The 21178-nt window shown below is 37.4% G+C and overlaps 1 protein-coding gene across 6 annotated transcripts in view; it reads right to left on the bottom strand.

Annotated features, from left to right (window-relative positions):
- The window catches only part of CAPN3 (calpain 3), a 111831-nt gene that overhangs the window by 42786 nt on the left and 47867 nt on the right, over positions 1-21178 (bottom strand). For 4 of the 6 annotated variants that reach the window (XM_075192442.1, XM_075192438.1, XM_075192440.1 and 1 more), the window contains exons 3-9: positions 16522-16640; positions 14869-15002; positions 11062-11230; positions 8496-8627; positions 3666-3749; positions 2049-2134; positions 1837-1914 (exon numbers count right to left, since the gene is read on the bottom strand). In XM_075192442.1, the coding sequence (XP_075048543.1) occupies positions 1837-1914; positions 2049-2134; positions 3666-3749; positions 8496-8627; positions 11062-11230; positions 14869-15002; positions 16522-16640 (802 nt within the window). The remainder of the gene's footprint in view (positions 1-1836; positions 1915-2048; positions 2135-3665; positions 3750-8495; positions 8628-11061; positions 11231-14868; positions 15003-16521; positions 16641-21178) is intronic. The other 2 variants (XM_075192441.1, XM_075192443.1) reach the window with 1 other exon arrangement.

Raw genomic sequence — 21178 nt, 5'->3', positions numbered from 1 at the left:
ACATTTATTTGTTTGTCAGTATGAGGCAACATATAATGATTAATACGTTACGCCATTCTATAAAAAACAGGAACAATTCAAAAATAAACACATCAGAATGAACAAAAAACATCTGCTTGTGTTTCATTTCTAAAAGCCACCATAATTCAACTCAAATGGGGATTTGTGACATCACATTTCTACCTTTGAGCAAAGAATATGGATCTGTGGACCAAGATGGCCCTGAGTGCGTGAAGATTTTTGCAGAAGCCTATGGGAAAAGTTGGGTGACTGGTATGCATACAAAAACATTTGGGAGGGGTGGAGTTAGGCGTATTTACGGGATATCCACTTCTCGTGGACAGACGCTCATCCGTATCCAGCCTGCAAAACGGCTTCATTTTTCCAGCATCTAAGGTACCACAGATCGTGTCTCAGCCTATACTTTTAATGGGACACATTTATTACTTTCCATTTGCTCTTGTGTGGGAAAATTAATGTGTAGACGTACTTCGACCAGTGTAAATAAAAACATTCAAAAACACAAGTGACACAAAATAAATTACGTCCCTTCGCACTCATGGTTAATTATACACATAAATAAGACTGAATCAAATTTTATATTTGGGAAAAAAAAGTGAAAAGTTTACGTGAATGACAGTGTTAGCAGGTTGAACTTGGACAATACATACACCATGCACATTTTGCCGGTTTCTGCCAACGGGGAAACATAGGAACAGATTTGATGAGGGTGTTTATAGAGACCGCCAAGTGGACCGGAATGTTGAAATGCCCTAACTGGACAAACAGATGTCCTGGTGCATAGTATGAAGCATTGCGGATCATAAATGACCACTAGTAATGAAAGGCTTAATAGCATTGTAAACAACCAAACTGGTGGAAATGGAGGTGGATCATTCAAAAAATAATTACAAAAGTTAAAAAGCTGCTGCAGAATGACAAAACCTGAATAAATCTGCCAGTTTAATGGTATAAATAATTTTACTTTAAAAACACCTAAAACATTCAAAGTATTCAACTGGGGGGTCTGACTAATACATGCTGCTTGTTTCTTTTGTTTATGGGGATATTACATTTCAGTCTTTGAATAAAAAGCAATATACAATATAAAGTCTCCTGTATTGCAGAATCCTAAACAAAAATCATGCAAACGGTTAGATTCTTTATTACATACATGTAGATTGAAAGACTGATCAGACATGAGCAATATGTGGTTTGTGACTACACAACTGGTACATTTTGGCTGTTTATAAAAGGGGTGAATTTCTGATATAAGACAGAATTGGGTCTCTCCATAAACAATGAGCTAAAAAAAACACCCCTGAATTTAAATTGACATTTGAGCACATTTGTGCACTGATGACTGTTTATCAACCCTGCATGACCTCCATAAAATCACAGATGAGTACATGCTAAAATAAGCTTAATGTATTTTATCCCCTTGCTAAGGTCCTGCGTGTATTATAAGCCTCACCAAAAAAAAAAAAAAAGGACTTCCCTAGTGACAATTTGCAAATAAGCAACTCTGTTTTTAGAGAAATCCCTTCTGAGAAATGCCATTGGAAATCCTCTGGTTGTTACCACTTTTAGATTTAGAGGGGACTGAAATGTACAATGATATATTATACTCTTTAGCTTATTTTATCAGTGACCATTTGTAGGACGCCAAGAAATGTCTCTATGTAGCTGCCGGCTGATCCTTACAATATTGTATTCAGCAGATATATACTATTTCCATATAAATATTTTTCTAGTTATGTAAATAAAATATTGTTCCTAAACGTAAAGAAAAAAAACCCAATAGAAAGTCTGGTATTATGTATTTGTTTATCATACCAAAACTCGCCATCTTCTTTTATCTGGTGCTGTAGACGTGATTTTTCTGATTTATCAATTATTGTCCACTCCTTTGAGCTGCAGAAAAGTATAGACAAAACATAATCATAATGAAATAATGTATTCGCATGTAATATGATAGAATATTTATTTTAACTGTATTTTGAAAAGAAAAAAAATGTCATATTAGAGTACAGTAGTACAAGTCTTACTTGTCACTCCAGGATCCATTCCATTCAACTTGTCCCCAGGGATTCCTTAGACGGACTAGCTTTACTTTATCTCCCTTAAATGGTGTCTGTATCAAAAGACGCATAAATCAAAATATGCAAAATATTTATTATAAATGTCTATAAACACTGGATACAGAACATACACTGGGCCCGAGTGATTAAGGAGAGCAAAACAAAAAAAAAGGAGTAAATTTGATCCTGGACAAATCATGTTACAATGCAAGGGGTGTCAATTGGTTTATTATTTTGCACATAAAGAAAATACTGGCTTTTTTGTCATGGACAAAAATACTTGATAACTTTATTTATACACTGAAATTTAAAGTTGACCTAGGACATGCCCTACCCCAAAGGCTTCATAGACAACTTCCATCTGTTAAGTCAACTGAAGTATTTTGCTTCACCAAAGCTCACACAGGCTTGTTTAAATTTAAAGTTGGTTCTTCTGGAATACGTTATTAAATGTACACCGTCTGCCAGGGGCATGACACTGGATAACTGAGCCCCATAGAAAAAACTTTTTGGGCTTCCAGAATAAGGCCCTTCCCTCTGGAGGCCCTGTTCTACTCTTCTGAGCAAGTGCGGTGGCTGGACATACACAATGAAGTCCCAATGGAGCTTTCAGTTCTGAAACTGAAAGCGCCAATGGGGCTTCACTGAGCATGTGGTGGCCCCTACACATAGAGAGAACAGCAGGGGCCTTCATATGAGGATATCCCAACAACCACAGCCCCCAGACACCTGCATTGGTTGCTCTTGCAGTAGGCCCGTCAATACCCCCTGCATCTATATACCCCTTAGCCAACACCATCTTGTCTAATATTGTTAGTAGGAAAAATAGGAGACTGGTGAATACAAAGTAATAAGAAATAAATGTAAAAAATAAAAAATTTTAAAAACATCTTCAAGAGGTAAACAAGTTGGATCTTTGTGTTTTTGCATAGGACTCCACAATCTTGTCAGTTTCACAGGGACCTCACATTACTCCTGTGTTCTGATTGATAAACCTGTTCTTTCCCCTATTATACTCTCAGTTTGCAGCTTTCTTCTCACTTCATGACACTGACCCTGTCATGGGCTGCCTTGTCCTCACTAACAGAATCACAAGTAGGCAGGTCACAGCCTCCAACATAATCTGTACACTCATCTCCTGTACTCTACTGTGAACACGTTGACGATCAGATTAGCAAGAGTATGACCTTGCCCACAAGCAATATTTTTCTGGGAAAAAAATGGTTCAAGAAGTGGTATAAAAAGTAATACTACAGATACTTCAATGATTTCTAAGTAGGTCAAAATAGGCAAATTATATCTGAAGAAAAGACGTCAATGTGGTATTACAGTGAAAATGAAAACCTAATATAAACCTGGTGTATGTTTGTAAAGTATACGGCAACCACCCAAGAATATTGTAAACATTCTAGGGAAATAAGGATCCTTCAGTTATCACGTATGAGGCTATAAGGATGGGAGACAAAACTAGTATCTACTTAACACCTCAACATCATATAAATTAGAGTAATACAGAACATCATTCAGCATTTTCCCCAGCAAATCCATATGTTGTACCAGTAGTAGGATTATATCAAGTCATACCTCTTCCACTCCTGTTACAGAATACGCATGGCCTTTAACCAGTCCACTGGCCATGCGGGTCTCAAATTGTGCAGGTACAATAGACTGAAACATCAAGGAAATACCAGTGAGACAAAGATCAAAAAACAATTACACATTATTCCTGTATATTAGTCACTTAACAAAAGCAAATCGACATACTTGCCAACATTAACAACCGTATTAAACATTGGAATTAATCATATGTAGCCTTAGGGGGACGATTTCCGAGATTTGTCATTACAAGAATACAGACACAATTAAGACAAGCTACAAGAGAATCTAAATAGCAATTCATGAAAACCACATATTACCAAGACACAAACTGCACTTTATACACTCGTAGTCATGCAGTATATAGCCATGCTAGACTTATTGTTCCACCCAATATATAAGATTTAAAATAGCATTTAATGACTACACTGAATCTCAAACCTGGCCGCAATGTGACTGTTCATAGTAAGGGAAAAACTTAGATGCAAATATACAGTGACTATTAATGCTAATAGAGTATGAGTTGTAGCAAACAACTTATATGTTATATATATATATATATATATATATATATATATATATATATATATATATATATATATATATATATATATATATATATATATATATATATATTAGCACAAATAGAATAAGTTAAAAATTAACAGTTTAATTATTTCAAAAGTGTAACTACACAGGTCCAGAATTCTATCACATTTATTTGCTGAAAGCTTGCAGACTCCTAGGTAACAGAAATTATCTGGATAGATTGATAGAGTACAGGGGCAAGTTTCAAGGGGCATGCTCTCCTTTGTGTTTGAGATTGTGACCTATCTTAGGAGCCACCATTCCATGAAACGCCATTTACAAACATGAAAAATTACAAGAGCGAAAAAAACAAGTGCTTTCCTTCTTTTGTGATATGTCTAATTATACACAATTGTGTTTTCATGGGTGAATGAATGACCCACAATGTCAAAATAGAGGCAACTGCAGTAGTGCAGGATTTAGCGCCTTCTATTGTAAGGGGAGGTGCAGATTAGGGCATTCCTGGCTAAATGCGGGATAGCTGCAATAATTTGCCTGATATTCTGCCAAATGCAAAATTACGTTTCATATGGTGGGAAGAGAATGAACGTAAAGGGATGGAGAATGAATTTTGGAGGAATTCCACAGAGCCATTTCAGCCCCACAAAATGCCTTGATTTGAAAATTAAGTTATAGGAGTCCAAAACCAAATGTACAAATGTAATTAAAAATGAGTAAAATGCCTTTGTCATCAAGCTGTAGACAAACTGGGATCTGCATTAGTTGCACGGGCTACCAGCATAACTGACATCTGTTTAGTCTGAATTTTTATACAAGAGGAGCTACATAAAGGAATTATAAGGGCAACACAATTGGCTCTGTTTAATATACAGTATGAAGGTGAATATTTTAGGATGTATGAATTTTGCTTCATCTACAGGTTCATTTGATACTACAGTTTTCTTGCATCATTGTGACAGGAGCCTCCCTCCACTACTTTGTGCTGATGGGGATCCTGCTCCTTCCAGTCTCTAACTCTCAGTCTGTATGTCGTAGAATGAGAGATTGTAGAAGGAGCTGGGGTTCCTGACTGTCTCAATTTCTCTTCTCACATCATGACACTACCCTTGTCCTCACTAACACATTCACATACACACACAAACACACAACAAATCAGCACATGCAGCTTTTGCTGAAGTGAACATTTTGATGATATGAATGGCTACAGGTTGTTCAATCCTTGCCCACTTCCAAACTGAGTTCACACCTTGATTGTATTCAACTTTAACATACCTTTGAAAAGAGTTGCAAAAGTTGGGAAATTTATGAAAACCTTTTACTAGCATGCCTCCCCCTCCTAGCCGGAGCTGTAAGAGGAACGGCGGAGCCCCAGGAATACCGGCTGAGCGGAGCAGCCCCGGGGCTTCAGCTAGGGGAAGAGTCATGTTAGTAAAATATTTTAATAAGAGGTAGTGCACTTTAATACACATTGTGGTTTGAAGACACAGTTCATGTGACCATGTCATTATATAGTTGAATAATGTTTCATGGTTGATTAGTGATGCTTTAAACAAGTATTTGCTCTTTGTTATCTGATATATTGAGGAAGATGAATTAAAAGGTATTATCCTTATTTGGTTAAACTGTGTAAAAAGCTACAAACTATGCTTTATAGCACTATGATAAACAAAGGGTAGATTAAACATTGAATGTAATCATCTGTACACTGATGTAGCAAGAGTAAAACAAGATGTTATCTCGGGGGCCATGGAAATAGTGAATTTAATGTAACAATTTATTAAAGGCAGTAAAGCAAAAATATATTTCTAACTAGGGAAGATTAATCTATAAACATTATGGGGTATCTACTATATAAATGCCTAGAGGCGTGTGTGAAAAAAAAAAGCGGCAGCGCCACCTGCTGGGCAGAGTTATTCACTGACCTATATATTTCTTGAAGGAGAAGTGACAGTTGGGAGTGGTTGGTGGTTACCGGGGGTGACAGTGGGGAGTTTTTAACACCTTAAGTAGCTTGATGAAGGATGTGGCGATGAAGATGAAGGATGAAGTGATGGGAGAAAAATGATGAGGTGGTGACATGTGGACAAAACCACGTTAAAAAAAGGTGCTTGCATCGGGAAGTAACGCTCTTCCCCTGAGGAGGCCTGGGCTAGGCCCAAATGCAAGACAAGAACCTTTTTAACACCTTAAGTAGCTTGATTTGTCTAGAATGCACGAGTATCATGCACGGGTTAACATATATATATATATATATACACACACACACTAATAATCGTGTTTGGTGGCAGTTTTAAATCGCCACACATCGCCAGCAGTTTAGTGATCCAGGCCGTTGCATTTACTATAGGGTTAAATGACTGGTGATGTGAGGTGGATTTAAATCAGCTAAACTGCCAGCGTTTTGGTGAATACTGACATCAAATCACTCGGAAGAAAAAGTTTTTTTCTATGCCTGCTTCTGATTGGCTTGATACCTCAAACATGCTGATTGAGCGATCTTGCCTTTCAGAACATAAGAGGAGCCATCATTGACTTAAGAGGTTTGGGGCAATAATTATTTATTGATTAAAGGGCAACGTTAAATTTATAGTTAACTTATGAAGTAAAGTTTTCTTTTTCATTGTATTAAGGGGGCAATAATTGCATTATATTATGGGGCACTATGCAGTGCCACATGTGTGCGTCATAAATAATTTAAGCCATTAGCAATGAAATAGTATTGCCCATTTAAAATAATTATATAAAGTATTCATATTCCCCTCATTTTGGAATAAAATAATATTGCCCCCTTAATAAAATGAAAAAGAAAATTTGCCCCCTAAGTTAATTATAAATTAATTTTGCCCCTTAATCAATATATAATGATTGCCCCCATTAGTCACAAGTCACCAATGCCCCCTCTTATGTTCTGAAGGGCAGCCTGCAGTCTGCGCCATCTCGCCTCTCACAACCACCTCTTGTTTTGGGCGTTTTGTAAAACAGCAGCTTAGTAATCTGACTGTTTGTATTTTGAACATGTTAAAAATCGCGATGCCAATTTGCAAAGTGGTGTTTTGCTAAACTGTGGTTTTCAGCCTTTTAACTGGCGGTTTGGCCTTTAGTAAATTCGGTGAAGGAAACCACTGACTAACTGCCCTTTAGTAAATCTAGTCTTAAATTACAAGGACATTTTTTTTTTATTGTAGGTAATGGTTAAAGAGACAAGGGGCTAGATTTACTAAGCTGCGTGTTTGAAAAAGTGGGGATGTTGCCTATGGCAACCAATCAGATTCTAGCTTTCATTTATTTAGTACCTTCTACAAAATGACAGCTAGAATCTGATTGGTTGCTATAGGCAACATCCCCACTTTTTCAAACACGCAGCTTAGTAAATCTAGCCCATGGACTTAAGACATTGCATCCAGCTAATCTTTTAGCAAATATATAATAGACTATCATATCAAGAGATATCTTTGTGTAAGTGTATATATATTGTCCTTTGAATCTCACATTTTTAAATTGGGCCAGAAAATGGTTTAGAATCCAATAGCACATTATACACAATGTAGTGTTTGATTCCAGAAATGAAATATTTATTCAGTTATTCACCTTTGGCGGTCTCTATTATTGCATGTACTACTACCACTGCATATAAATGAGAATAAGGGGATACATTACTAGATGTTAAGAGATGGTTCCTGTCATTGATACTCAATGAACAGTTGATTATAAAAACGCTGTTCTGATCTGAACAAATAGATAGTTAAACAAATGATTATGTGATGTTTTAATAACTCCAGTATAGTATGGGTGCATCCACATCAATAAGTATTTTTTCTATAAACATTACACTATAAATGTAATTTTAAGCCATGCAACCTGAAAAAGATTCCAATGAATGCAAAACAAAAGATTGGTACCATAGTGATATATTTTCTGTATCTAAGGGGTCTATTTACTAAATATTCCCTATCCCTGGCGAAAACTGGTGTTTTTGCTGTTGATTGGGCTTCAGCCTATACATCCAGGGGTTACACCCGGTGATAGCCGTTCCAGCGATATCTTCCCCATGCAAAGCAAGGATCACAGCCTTACAAATACTGCCACAATCTTGAGAAGGCGAAAAGAAATGAAAATCAATTAAAACTATGGCTGTAGGAAATTAGCCTTATCGATTTAATAAATAGACCCCTAAATCTGGGCGTAAATGTAAAGTCGTAGGACAGTAAACAGACATGGAGCATATTACATTTCTGTAAAGTCACCATACCATGCATGGAGTATACAAACCACAGCTGGCTTTGGGTCCAAGCCTGTTCCATCAAAACCAGGCTGCGTGTCACCCACACTCTGTATCATTCGCATTAATGATTCCCCCATATCAGCGGGGGGAGCCATCCCATAGGAAAACTCATTTTTGTCCTGGCATCAGCAACAGAGAGCACATTGGTTAGGATAAGCTAAAGAAAATCTATGTCTAGAATATTGAAATACATGGAAAGTATCTAGATATTTGCAATAATAGTTAATAGTTTCTCTTGTTCTAGGGTAAAAATTTATTTGGTCCAGGAACATTGCAATTCTTGTGTTTCTCGAAGTAGGTTACAATTGCAGGACAATACAATGAAATGTCATGCTAAAGGCCATGACATGACATAGTCAATACACATCGGGACAAAACTGGTGTCTTTGCTCACCCATTATATCATATGCTTTGGACTCCACAAATGTGCAATATGTCTTCAGTTTGCACTCTGGTAACAGTAATGTAACACAATGGAGCTTACTTAGTAACACGGAATAATGCGATAAAATATCAACATTTGCTTTCATTTTCTAAACACAACAAAGGACAGAATCTGATTGGTTGCTACGGGTTACAACACAACTTTATTAAATAATCTCCAACAACGACAACTGCATGCTGTTGTGCTTGTGTTAACTTAGTATTTGGCTCTTACACCCCTTAAAAGAAAATAAACATGGATTCAATTAATTATTACCTGTGTATAAGGAGCACAAAGTAAATATTAACATAAAAGGTAAATTATTGGAAACAGCATTGCGAATATTGATATATGTTGTCATTAATTTGCTTTTGGTTTTTTTTTGGCTATTGATTGACCTCTTTATGTATGTATGTATTTATTTTCAAGTGACCTACGCGGTCTCTGTTAAAGATCAGCATTTTTGAGGCATTTGGTACTATGATATCACTTGAGTGCGCTCAAGTAGTATGGCCAGTTAAAACAAAGTTAAATATAATTAGAGGAACATATGGGGTCAGCTGTACCATAACACAACTCAAGTGTAGATAGATTTATAGAAACAGGTGTTGCATCTGAATTAGTAAAGCAAAAATAAAATCTCCCAGAATCCTTCAGGGGCAGCTGTTGGCATCACAAATGGATCGTAATTATCACCACTTTAATTGGTGGACTCAAGAGTAATGTTTTGCTGTAAACTAATATGAGCCTGGGCAAAACAAAATAAAAAGAATACAGAAGATGTATTTATGTTACCATGTTTCTCTTAATAATATACATGTGCCAGCAAGCTGACCCAAGCTAAATGTGCTTAAATATGATAACTTGAAGAAATTAGTATGAATAGAACATATATATTTATATATTTACACCCTCAAGTTTAATTAATGCACCTGTTCTTCTGATACAGTTTTTCTATGCTTCTTTTGAAATGACTTTGTTGTAGTATATAAAAAGGAGACACAGATATATAAAAAGAGCTATAGTTGAAAATGATAAGCCCTTAAAAAGGTGACATAGATTGGTTTCTATAATTAGTAATGTATTAGTTACTCTAAATCTGTATGTCCCACCTATCAGTACAATTTTGTGCAGTGAAATTATAATTAAATATCAGAACACTGCATTTATGCAACTGAAAAAGAATGGGACATAATACATTGCACCACTTTAAAGTAATATAAGCAAGTTACCCATCGGCATAAAAAATAAATAAATAATGCTTCCACTAGATTCTTTTAATGCTAGTAAAAGCATGTAAATGGGGATGGGGATGGAACACATTGGTTCCAATGACCACATACCCACTTCAACTTTCACCTGCAGATGGGAGCAGAAATCACAGAAATATAACACAAATGTATCAGTGGAGGGCACTCCATTGATCCCACCAGGCAAATACCAATACTGGTTACACATAGCATGTCAGATACCATCACCAGCATTTTCTTAATGCACTAGTTGGTAAATACATATGCTTGGTAAACATACATTGCTGCAAGATCTCTTAGATTTTTTTTAACTAGTCAAACACATTTCCAATTTCACAGACAAGCATCATTTCTTAATTTACATGTTCTCCAATGATTGCACGATACAAGTTGATCTCTTGAAGTGTAGCAATTGCTTTCAAAGTGGTCTTGTATATGTTTTAAAATAATAATAAGCCATCTCACATTAGTTCAAATGATCAATAAGAGAAAACTAAGATTAGTAAACACATATATAGTTCAGTCCCAATGATCAACTTTACCACTTACATAAGTGTCATAAAGGGCAAAAATTGACATAAAACAAAGTGTGTATAATACGCAGCTTAATACACCACAAATACCCAACAATAATAATTCAGGGGACTAATGAGTGAAACAAAGGACAGGAGTATATTGGGTCACAATAGGGCACAGTCATCAACTGTTGTGGTACTTCAGAGAGAGAAGCAAATGTTAATATTATATAGGGGAAAATATTTTAAAAGGACAAAAAGCCCTATTGCCGGCAAAAACGGGTATTTCCTCCGGCAATAGGGCTTTATATCAAAGGGTTACCACTGGCAATAGTACTCCCGTCTTATGTTTCCTTATACTTACATCAATTGAACATCCAATGAGTGAGCCCCTCTCAAAAGCTTTCTTCAGGATTTTAAACAAATCTTTTGGTGCATCTTTAATCTCATAAAATTCCGTCACCCCCCCAGTGAAGTCCTCCATGGCCTCTGTAGTGTTTCCACCCTTGAGCGCCTCATAAGATCCGTGCAACCTTAAATAGACAATGGGACAAAGATACAATAACAGTTCTCCTATGTTATCAAGACTTTATGTAACACTTAGAAAATGAGAAGCAATCTGTTTAATCCAAGGCAACAATGTCCATAGAAGTGACATAATAAAAACCTTGTTAATATAATTTTACTTATAATAAGGCATATAGGTTATTCAAATATGTAGTGTAAATAAGGACAAAAGCAGCAGCACAATTAATCTAGATATGTAATATCAGAGACTTTGAGTTTGTTTATAAACATAGTATTCCATATGCAACAAGCAGGAATTCTGGGTATTTGGCTCAATACAGTGTACCAATGTCTGGAAATGTGAAGTATAATGATCTTGACAAGTTCAATATGCGCTACGTTTGCAGACTTCAGTACACAATGTTAGGCTTATTCAGGGGCGGAGCCAGACATTTGCCCTACCCGGGGCGATTTTAGGGGGGTGATTTAGGCCCCGCCCCCTTTCTGTGTTCTAAGGCTGCCGGCGGCTGCACAGTATGTGCAGGTCCGTTCAGCAGTTAAAGTGTGCTGTCCCGCTGCTCTGATTGTGTTTAAAACACAATCAGAGCAGCCGGGCAGCACACTGTCCCATATTACATTTTATTTCTATAAAGTTATTCTTATACTATTTTCGTAGCTCCTCTGTTTTTGTTCTACATATGCCCCAATGGACTCCTGTGGAAAGCAGGTCTACACGGTTGGACAATGAATAAACAACTTTACAATATTGAAAATGATAGTTCTCTGGAAGGGATGGACAGTCTTCAGTACTCTGTTCTTGCTGACCTCCAAAGTCTACAGTCCATGCAGGTCACCAACAACAGGACTGCTAAATATTGTTAAATCTGTAGTATCGCACTCATGATTTGGTGCACAAATCCAGTGTACACGGTGACATTAAACCAAGCAAGGTCCACACAGGAGGATATCCGATATCTAGATGTATTAACACTATGTGGAATATGATGAGTTTGGCCACATTTGTGTACATTGTGTTACTTCAGGAGTGAAGATCAGATTAGTAGTAGCCAGTAGCCAGGGCCATCTTTTCCATTGGGCACGATGGGCAGGTGCCTGTGGGCTAAATGGGCAAGGGGGCCCCATAGGCAGGGCTCTTAATTAGAATAAATAATCCTGCAAAAGAAAAAACCTGCAAAAAAACCCTTCAAGGGTCACTGAGCAAGTACATCTATCTATCTATATCTGTATCTCATATATATATATATATGTAGGGGCCCCAGTGCACTGCTTTGCCCGGGGGCCTATAATGTTGTTAAGATGGCCCAGGATGGAGCCACAGTTATCCCTAAATACTTCACCTTATGAACTAAATGGTTTACTACAGGCCAAGGACTAAGATAAATAAGTGCACAGCCCTTATTTCATCATGATAGCAAAACAGAATTTTGTGTAACCTTCACAACATTTATTATCACTATACACATGGGATAGGAAGGTTGGAAGAAAGAGCAAGTAGCCAGAATATCTGAATAAAATATGTTCTTCTCCCAACAAGTGAAAACTAGGGGTCCTGGCCATACAGGGGTATTCACTGCCCCTTACTGAGAATTTTGAAAGTGCAAGTATGGAGTTCGATAAACAGATCGAAGCTGATCGCGAATTTTACTAGTTGATAAAATATATTTTTCCTGGAGCTTTTTCACAATGGTTGTATTAATATTATATATTGACAAATTGCCAACAATCTTAAAATAATCATTGAGCAATGTGAGCTATTGTCATTATAATTTCCATATTAGAATCAAAACATATTTATGCCGAACATATATTCAGTCGAGTTCACAAATAAATGATTAAATCTTTACACATGTTTTAATGTATGTTTTAATGGGTTTTCTTTAATGAAGAATACACAAACAATTAAAGCAATGTATTTCTGACTTGGAACTTGGATTGGAAACGGTTTGTTAAAAGTCGGTGTTTTATTTGCTTCATTAAAAGGTGATTTTTTTTTTTTCACCATTATTATATGGCTGTACTCATAATACAGTTTTCAACTCTTAAAAATAAAGATGTTTAAAAACATTTTAAATTCATTCTCTAAAGTTATGCAGTGAAAATTGTGATGAAACATCACCTGTGAATATTAAGTTATTCTGAAAACTTTAAAAAAAAAATACATTTTACAATATTTTTTTAGTATGAGGGAGTTACTCTTGTAATGGTTATTTATGAAAGTGCAAAATTGCAGGTTATATTGTGAGGTCGCGCACATTTGGTTGCCAAGATGGGTGTAAAGTTTCTCATCTTGTGCAGGGGCAAATGTAGGATTTCTAGAGAAAGGTTTCCATGCCATGTCACCAATAGGCATGGACAGTATACATGGAGGCGTGTCTATAATTTTAGACAGTGCTGGGCTGCTCTCCAGCTCTTCCTATCCCCATCATATACACAGGCAATTCCTATCCCCATCATACACACCAATTCCGGTCCCCATCAAATACACTGGGCAAACCACCTCAAGCATACAGTGCAGCAGGCTGGGAGGGACTTTCCAGGCACCAGAAAACCCCCCAGGGGTGCGCCCCTGTTGTGAAGGGAAGGTTGAGCGGATCGGTACATTTCTTACCGAGTCCAGGTTCAGTACACAGATATGCATAGAACTGCACTTATATGCAAAATGAGATTGTGTTTTGCCAGTACAAGATTTCCTTAAATGACATTCAAGGTGGGGAAAAGGTTCAGTTTTGCTGTCTGTTTAGCGCAATATTTGGAGTTTGTATGTTCTCCCCGTGTTTGCGCGGGCTTCCTCGGGGTGCTCCGGTTTCCTCCCACACTCCAAAAACATACTAGTAGGTTAATTGGCTGCTATCAAAATTGACCCTAGTCTGTGTGTGTGTGTGTGTGTGTGTGTGTGTGTATGTGTGGGAATTTAGACTGTAAGCTCCAATGGGGCAGGGACTGATGTGAGCGAGTTCTCTGAACAGCGCTGCGGAATAAGTGGCGCTAAATAAAGTAAATGGTGATGATGATGATGAATATTTGTCTCCTGGCAAAAACTTGTTTTTACATGTCCTCAGATATGGTGGAAACCATTCAGGTGCATTTGTATGGGAAGCATTTCTTGTCAATCAATGTAATAAAACATAGAAACACATAAAAGTGACAAGTAATAAACACCCTCCCCTGTGTCTACTCACTTTTATAATTAATAAGGAATAAAGGAGCCTAAACTGAGCAGTATTTTAGAAGAACAATGGAATAGAGTAAATGAAAAGGGAGGGTCCTTTAAGTAGTAGTACGGTGAACTTTGACGTGTCGTTTTTACGCTTCACACTGTGCGTTTTCCAGCCAGACCCACAATCCTCTAACGCAGAGCAATTTAATGGAGGCAGTTCCAAAATCCAGAACAAAGACATGTTAGGGTGTATTCTTTTATTTTATTTTTTAAACAAAACTTTTTTTTATTGATTTTTACAAGGAGTAATGGTGGTAAACAACAAATCAATGGGTATACAGGTATTGAATTACTAAACAGCCAAACAATGTGCTCTTTTGTTATACAACAAGGCAGACCATTAGGCACATTGTAACACTGGCATATTTTACAGTTCATGAATTATTTTTATAGTGTGACAATCAAACGGAATTAACCGGTACTTACTTTGCATAAGCTTTTTCCAGGAGTGCACTCCAGAACTCATTGCGCTGAGAAGACTTGGTAAATACTAACTGGTTGTTATAGGTTGGCAGGCAGTCATCAATGACCACGTCAACCCAATCTCCATAACGCCAAAACTGCAAAAGTAAAATCCGTCAGAACACTACTTACTACAATTACAACGTGTAGGTATGTGCTGGAAAGCTGAATTAGGTTCTATTAAAAGGAATCTTTTTTAATTCCATACGATTGCTGTATTCATGAAGACATAATATATAAGGATATATAAAAATAACATGATACTTTCATAAAAAAAAATATTTATATACTATATAGTGAACAAAATCATCACAGTTTACTTTTGTCTTTAGGAGTCAGTCACAAAAATATATAATTTGTCAACAATAATTTCTTCAGAGAATACATAGTAGTGATGTACCCGAACTCCCTCTTTTGTGGGTGTGTAGGTGCTGCCAAAATTGGGAATATGTAGGAGAATGACTATTCTTTAAAGAATATTATCGTACTAAATCCAAAAGGTGCATAAACTGCACTTTAGCAATTTATTTTTACTAATAATTCCTTTACACATTATATGATTTTTTTTTTAGGTAACTAAAACCTATCTGTCTACGAGTGAACTTCTCAAAACGGTTCTCCAAACAATTGGCCTCATTTCACATTTGAACAGAAATTTAGTCTCAAGTGTTCCATGTGACATTCCCCCTATCATTTCTGTTCCACCTGGAATTTACAGTCAACCAAAAAAATATATACAAAAGTTCCCCATAAAAAATGACCCACCCACACTCTACGAATAACCAAAGACTCCCAAACACTGTAAGCATAGCACAAGCATTATCCAACGCCGGCTTAGTTTACCAATTTGAATTATGATAAGGCAGAATTTAAAAAAAAAAAAAAAAGGAGGATTTTATTTTCCATTTGGACTATGACAGACCAAGAAGCAAGAAAATATTTTATTTCATATTTAATACAATGAACACGGGTTTTGGGGAATCATTTATTAAACTAAAGATTGTGTGAAAATTGTGTACTTTTTTTTTTACTCTTTTGCCATAATTTGGTAGAATGTCAGGGGACCACTATTCATTATATCGGGGCCACTGGGATGTCAAAGTCGACACTACATGGAATCCAATCTTGTTAATTACCGTGGCCTCCACAGTTCATGGGATTGGGAGTCCTAGTGCAGGTCGGTAATCTCTGAGGCTGAGAGGCATGCTGGCTCCCCCCTGACCAGCCCGGGGCTGGGTTTCACTAAAGCAGGGGAACCCTAAACTTGTGGTCCCCCTGTTATATAGTGAGTACCTGCCCAAGTTTTCCAGCGGTATTTGGATGGGGGAGGGCCAGTTCTTTACAAATTCATTTATTTTAACAAAGCACTATACATGGTGACTGGCGAAGCAAAACTGAAACGTGAAGATTATATCCCCAGAACGTCACACTTCTGTGAAATGGTCTGTTTCACAGCAAAATTAGATTTGCGCATTTCTCTCTTTCCTATATTTAGTAATCTCATATGTAGCTATACTTCATTGGAATTCAGGGGGGAGTGGATGTGATGTTGTACATAACTTCATGTGTTACTTTTATCCATTTCATATTAACAATAAAACATAAGAAATAGGTCACCTGAAAATGGAATATCCCAGCATAGTTTTCTGTGAAATTCTGATCGGGAGGTATGACTCGAAAAAGTAATCTTTCATTAAGGGTCAAGCAAGCAATGGCAGCCAAAAACCAGCAGTCTCCTGATGAATCAAGCAGAAGAATACTTAGAAAACAACATAAGTTTACGACGTTAAACTAAAAAAATAAAAAATAAATTAAGGACAACATTTGATCATTGATTTTTAAGTATAATTTCCTAAATGCAAATATAAGTATCAGATGGACTAACTGGAATGCTTAGGACTTGGGGCACCGTGCCTCAAATATACCGAGTTACATTTTGCAAATTACCCTTATTTTTCCCACTCTGACTCCGGCATTTACCTCTTCATTACACTGTTCTGCAGGGCTCCTCACGGTGACGTAGCGAGGAGCTAAATGACCATGCCTTTATGTCTGACGTCATCATCAAACAACAGAAATTATTGAAATTTCAGGATTCTAGTACGATCTTGCTAATGAATTATAGATAAATGAGCTCATATATGAACAACCTATCTGACTTTCTGTATTTGCACTCATCTGATCTGTCGGTCTGTCTGTACAAAATAAACAAACTTTATTTACTTACGTACCCTACAGGACACTGGCATGTAGGGACAACCCCGTGTGAAACTGGTGCAGTATATGGGATGATATTACACATCACACAGGCTTAAAATGTAATCTGAGGCTTCTGATGTTTCAGGTGTCCGGACACTGCATATAAAAAGCCACCAGCATATTTGGCAGTGATGTTTCACATCGTTTGCATTCTTTGCGGGATGTCGAAATTCATGCAGCCAATCTGAGCTACAACCTGTCAAGCATTGTGACTCAAAAAATTACTTGACTGAATGACTCGTTATTCCGTGTGTTTGTGGTCTGCACTGACCAGCAGCAGAAACTAACATTTTTAGCTTGTGTCACCTGACAAATCAGTCAGATAGTGTGAAGAAGTGTATTCTAGATATACGGGTTGCAAACTATCAGAGCGGATAATTCAAATCATATTTGATCTCTCTGCAATTTGGTTGCTTAATTTGGCATAATTCAATCAGTTATATATAAAGCAAACCTCACAAATAGAGATAAAATAAAATGTGCATTAAAAACATAGTAAAAAGAAGAAACGTCTGTCAGGTATATGGTGGTTAATTTACAATTGCTTACTAAAACAGTAAAAGGCATTATAGGTGTAACTACTATATGTCATTGCCTCCAAAGTAGAACTATTAAACTACTACATACAATACCCAGAATTGAAATATTGAAAATGGGAGTAACACTTAAAAAACATCAATTTGTTTTACCATTCTATATACAGTGTTTAGAATCACTTTAATAGGTTTTAAATACACATTATTTTATTTCATTTGTAGTAGGAATGAGGCCCACACTTTGTGCATAATCAACTGTCAGTTTAAGCTTTGAACCTTCGGAGTACCTCAATTTTTAATGTCCTTTTATTTAATCAAGATCCGTGGGCATATTAAAAGTGGATGCTTAGCCCAGGGACACCGGTCCTTAGGCCTAAGGCATGTAGGAGTCTCCCTTTCTCTTCATTCCCTTCCTAAAGGCCAGTGCCATTTTTCTTCCACTACCCGTTGGAATACCAGAGAGTTCCACTAGACACCAGAGAGTCTTGGGTGTGAGCCATATAGTACTTTATAGGGCCACGCCCTACACCCAATTTTCCCACACTTGTCAGATGTGTACAGGTTGAGTCCACCTGTATTTCCTACTTGTCTCCCTGTTCTGCTGCCCAATGTACCCTCAGGCAGGCCCCCATTAAAAGGTAGGCTTTGGTTGTGACTCCATGTCAGGGCCCCATTAAAGGTGGGCTGGGGTGATTTTTCATTCCATTGACTGTTCTTCGCTTTGGTTAGTAGTTATGGTGGAGCATTACACCTAGGGGGTCTAAGATTCTCCTGATGACTAGATTTTTCTATCGCTACGCACCACAGCAAAAGAAAGTCTTTTAATGTGAAGTTTATTTAAAAAATCTCAGCAGGGAAACTGAGTGATGCTCAACTCCACAGAGATACTGGCTGGTAGCAGTAAGCGTATACAGGTTCCGGCATGTGACATGAGCTTCCAGTTCCAGATTTTACAAAGAAAAAAAAATATGAAAGTTTATAAGAAAAAACAAATAAAAAAATTAATAACAAAAACCCCCCAGAAAAATGATTTATTTTAACAATATCCTCAGATGGCGTTAGGTATCAGAGAACAGCAGTGGTACTTGTACCGCTGCCGTCCTTAGTAAATAAAGTTGTTAGTTGCGCAGCATAAAGACCACATAGTAGTTGTTAGATTTATTGCGCCTTGTTTGACTAACGTGGGTGTATACACTATCTTAGCAGGAAGTTTAGCATTCTGTGGGAGGGACTGTTGTGTCTGTTGCAGAAGAAACATTGGAGGTGGTGAACTTCAATCAAGGAGAACCAGTGCAGTTCCCTGCGAGCTTAGACCTGTATTCAAATTAGAGATGGTCACTGACCCCCGTGTTTTGGTTTTGGATTCGGTTTTGGATCTGGATTACCGTCGTGTTTTGGTTTTGGTTTTGGTTTTTCAAAACCGCCATTGCGTGTTTTGGTTTTGGTTTTGGTTTTGTTTGGTTTTGTTTAGCTATTTTGTTGGAAAATACATGTTTTTGTGCCTAAAATAACCCAATTTAGTGCTCCAACTGTTTTAGAGATAAGTAATCTAATTGTTGAGGTAATAAATCATCCAAAAAAACTGTTTAATTCTTCATTGGTAGGCCTTCATTTATTCTACACACAAAACAGATTGTCTTCCTCTCCATCTATGCATATTGGCAATGCAGCCATTGTCTTTGAATCTATATTACACCCTACACTTATAGTTAAATATGTAAAGAAATGGAGAAAGCCAGTTTGGTTTCTGTCTCTCTAGGCCCCCCTCCACTTGTATAAAATACCAAAAAATCCAGCCGTTATAGACTGTACAATATTAATTGACATGGAGAAAGCCAGTTTGGTTTCTGTCTCTCTGGGCCCCCCTCCACTTGTATAAAATACTAATAAATTCAGCCGTTATATAATCTAGAATATAAATAGAAATTGAGAAAGGCAATTTGGTATCTGTCTGCATCATAATCATCAACATCATCATTAGCGCCCTCGCCGCCTACACAAATCTCCCCCTCATCCTCTTCTAATTCCAAAGTGGCATCCTCAATTTGGGTATCACCGGCTACACTCGGGCTAATAAGGCACACATCAGCAGAATGCTCACGATTAGACATCCCACTGTTGGATGGACTCTCCACAGGGATTGTTGTCATTTGTGAATCAGAGCAAATATTCTCCTGTAATGCCTCACTGTTATCTTGCAGCTCGGCTTTGACGCGTAACAGTAGTTGTGCACCAATTGTAGGCTGGGTAACTTTTTGGGATCTGCCACTAATAGCCAAAGGTGAAGGCCTCATTCTCTCTTTGCCACTGCGTGTGTAGAATGGCATGCTTGCAATTTTTTTTTTATCGTCACTTAACTTTTGCTCAGTTACACTTCTTTTTCGCTTCAATACAGTAAATTTTTTTTGCACTAATTTGAAAACACTCTGTTGTTTGACATCGCCTTGGCCAGATGACGTACTGGGAACACTAACATCAGGACTGGTGACAGAACCTGGTTGCTCATTCAGATCATATGTGGACTGCTTTGAATCCATTCTGAGCGCAAACCACTGGGGAGTGCTAAAAATTATTTAGTAGATTCTGCTGACAGAAATGACTTTTGACAGCCAGAAATATTAATGCACAATTAGGGAGGACACCCCAAAAGCACTGAGGAGTGCTAAAAATTATTTAGTAGATACTGCTGACAGAAATGACTTTTGACAGCCAGAAATATTAATGCACAATTAGGGAGGACACCCCAAAAGCACTGAGGAGTGCTAAAAATTATTTAGTAGATACTGCTGACAGATATGACTTTTGACAGCCAGAAATATTAATGCACAATTAGGGAGGACACCCCAAAAGCACTGAGGAGTGCTAAAAATTATTTAGTAGATACTGCTGACAGAAATGACTTTTGACAGCCAGAAATATTAATGCACAATTAGGGAGGACACCCCAAAAGCACTGAGGAGTGCTACAAATTATTTAGTAGATACTGCTGACAGATATGACTTTTGACAGCCAGAAATATTAATGCACAATTAGGGAGGACACCCCAAAAGCACTGAGGAGTGCTACAAATTATTTAGTAGATACTGCTGACAGATATGACTTTTGACAGCCAGAAATATTTATGCACAATTATGGGGGACACCCCAAAAGCGCTGGGGAGTGCCAAATATGAAGAAAAAATAATAAACCTCTATCCTCCTCTCTGCACTAGCGATTTTGGTAAGAGCAATTGCAAGAACAATATTGTATTCTCTGTCCCTGCTCTAATTAGCCTATGACTACACCCTGCTCTCTCCCTCTGTCAAATGGTGATGGATTGCTGTGGAGGCGTGTATTTATAAAGTTGAAGTATCGCGAGAACCGAGCCCTGAGATCCGACGACGTCACAATGACGTTCGGCCTCGATTTGGATTCGGAATGGGCGGGAGAGTACCGAGCTGCTCAGCTCGGTACTCGGATACCCAAAGTTCGGGTGGGTT

The sequence above is a fragment of the Mixophyes fleayi genome, chromosome 12 (assembly GCF_038048845.1).
Source record: "Mixophyes fleayi isolate aMixFle1 chromosome 12, aMixFle1.hap1, whole genome shotgun sequence".
Classification (NCBI taxonomy): Eukaryota; Metazoa; Chordata; class Amphibia; order Anura; family Limnodynastidae; genus Mixophyes; species Mixophyes fleayi.
The sequence above is the reverse complement of the archived record's forward strand: the minus strand, read 5'-3'. Positions and strand labels throughout refer to the sequence as shown.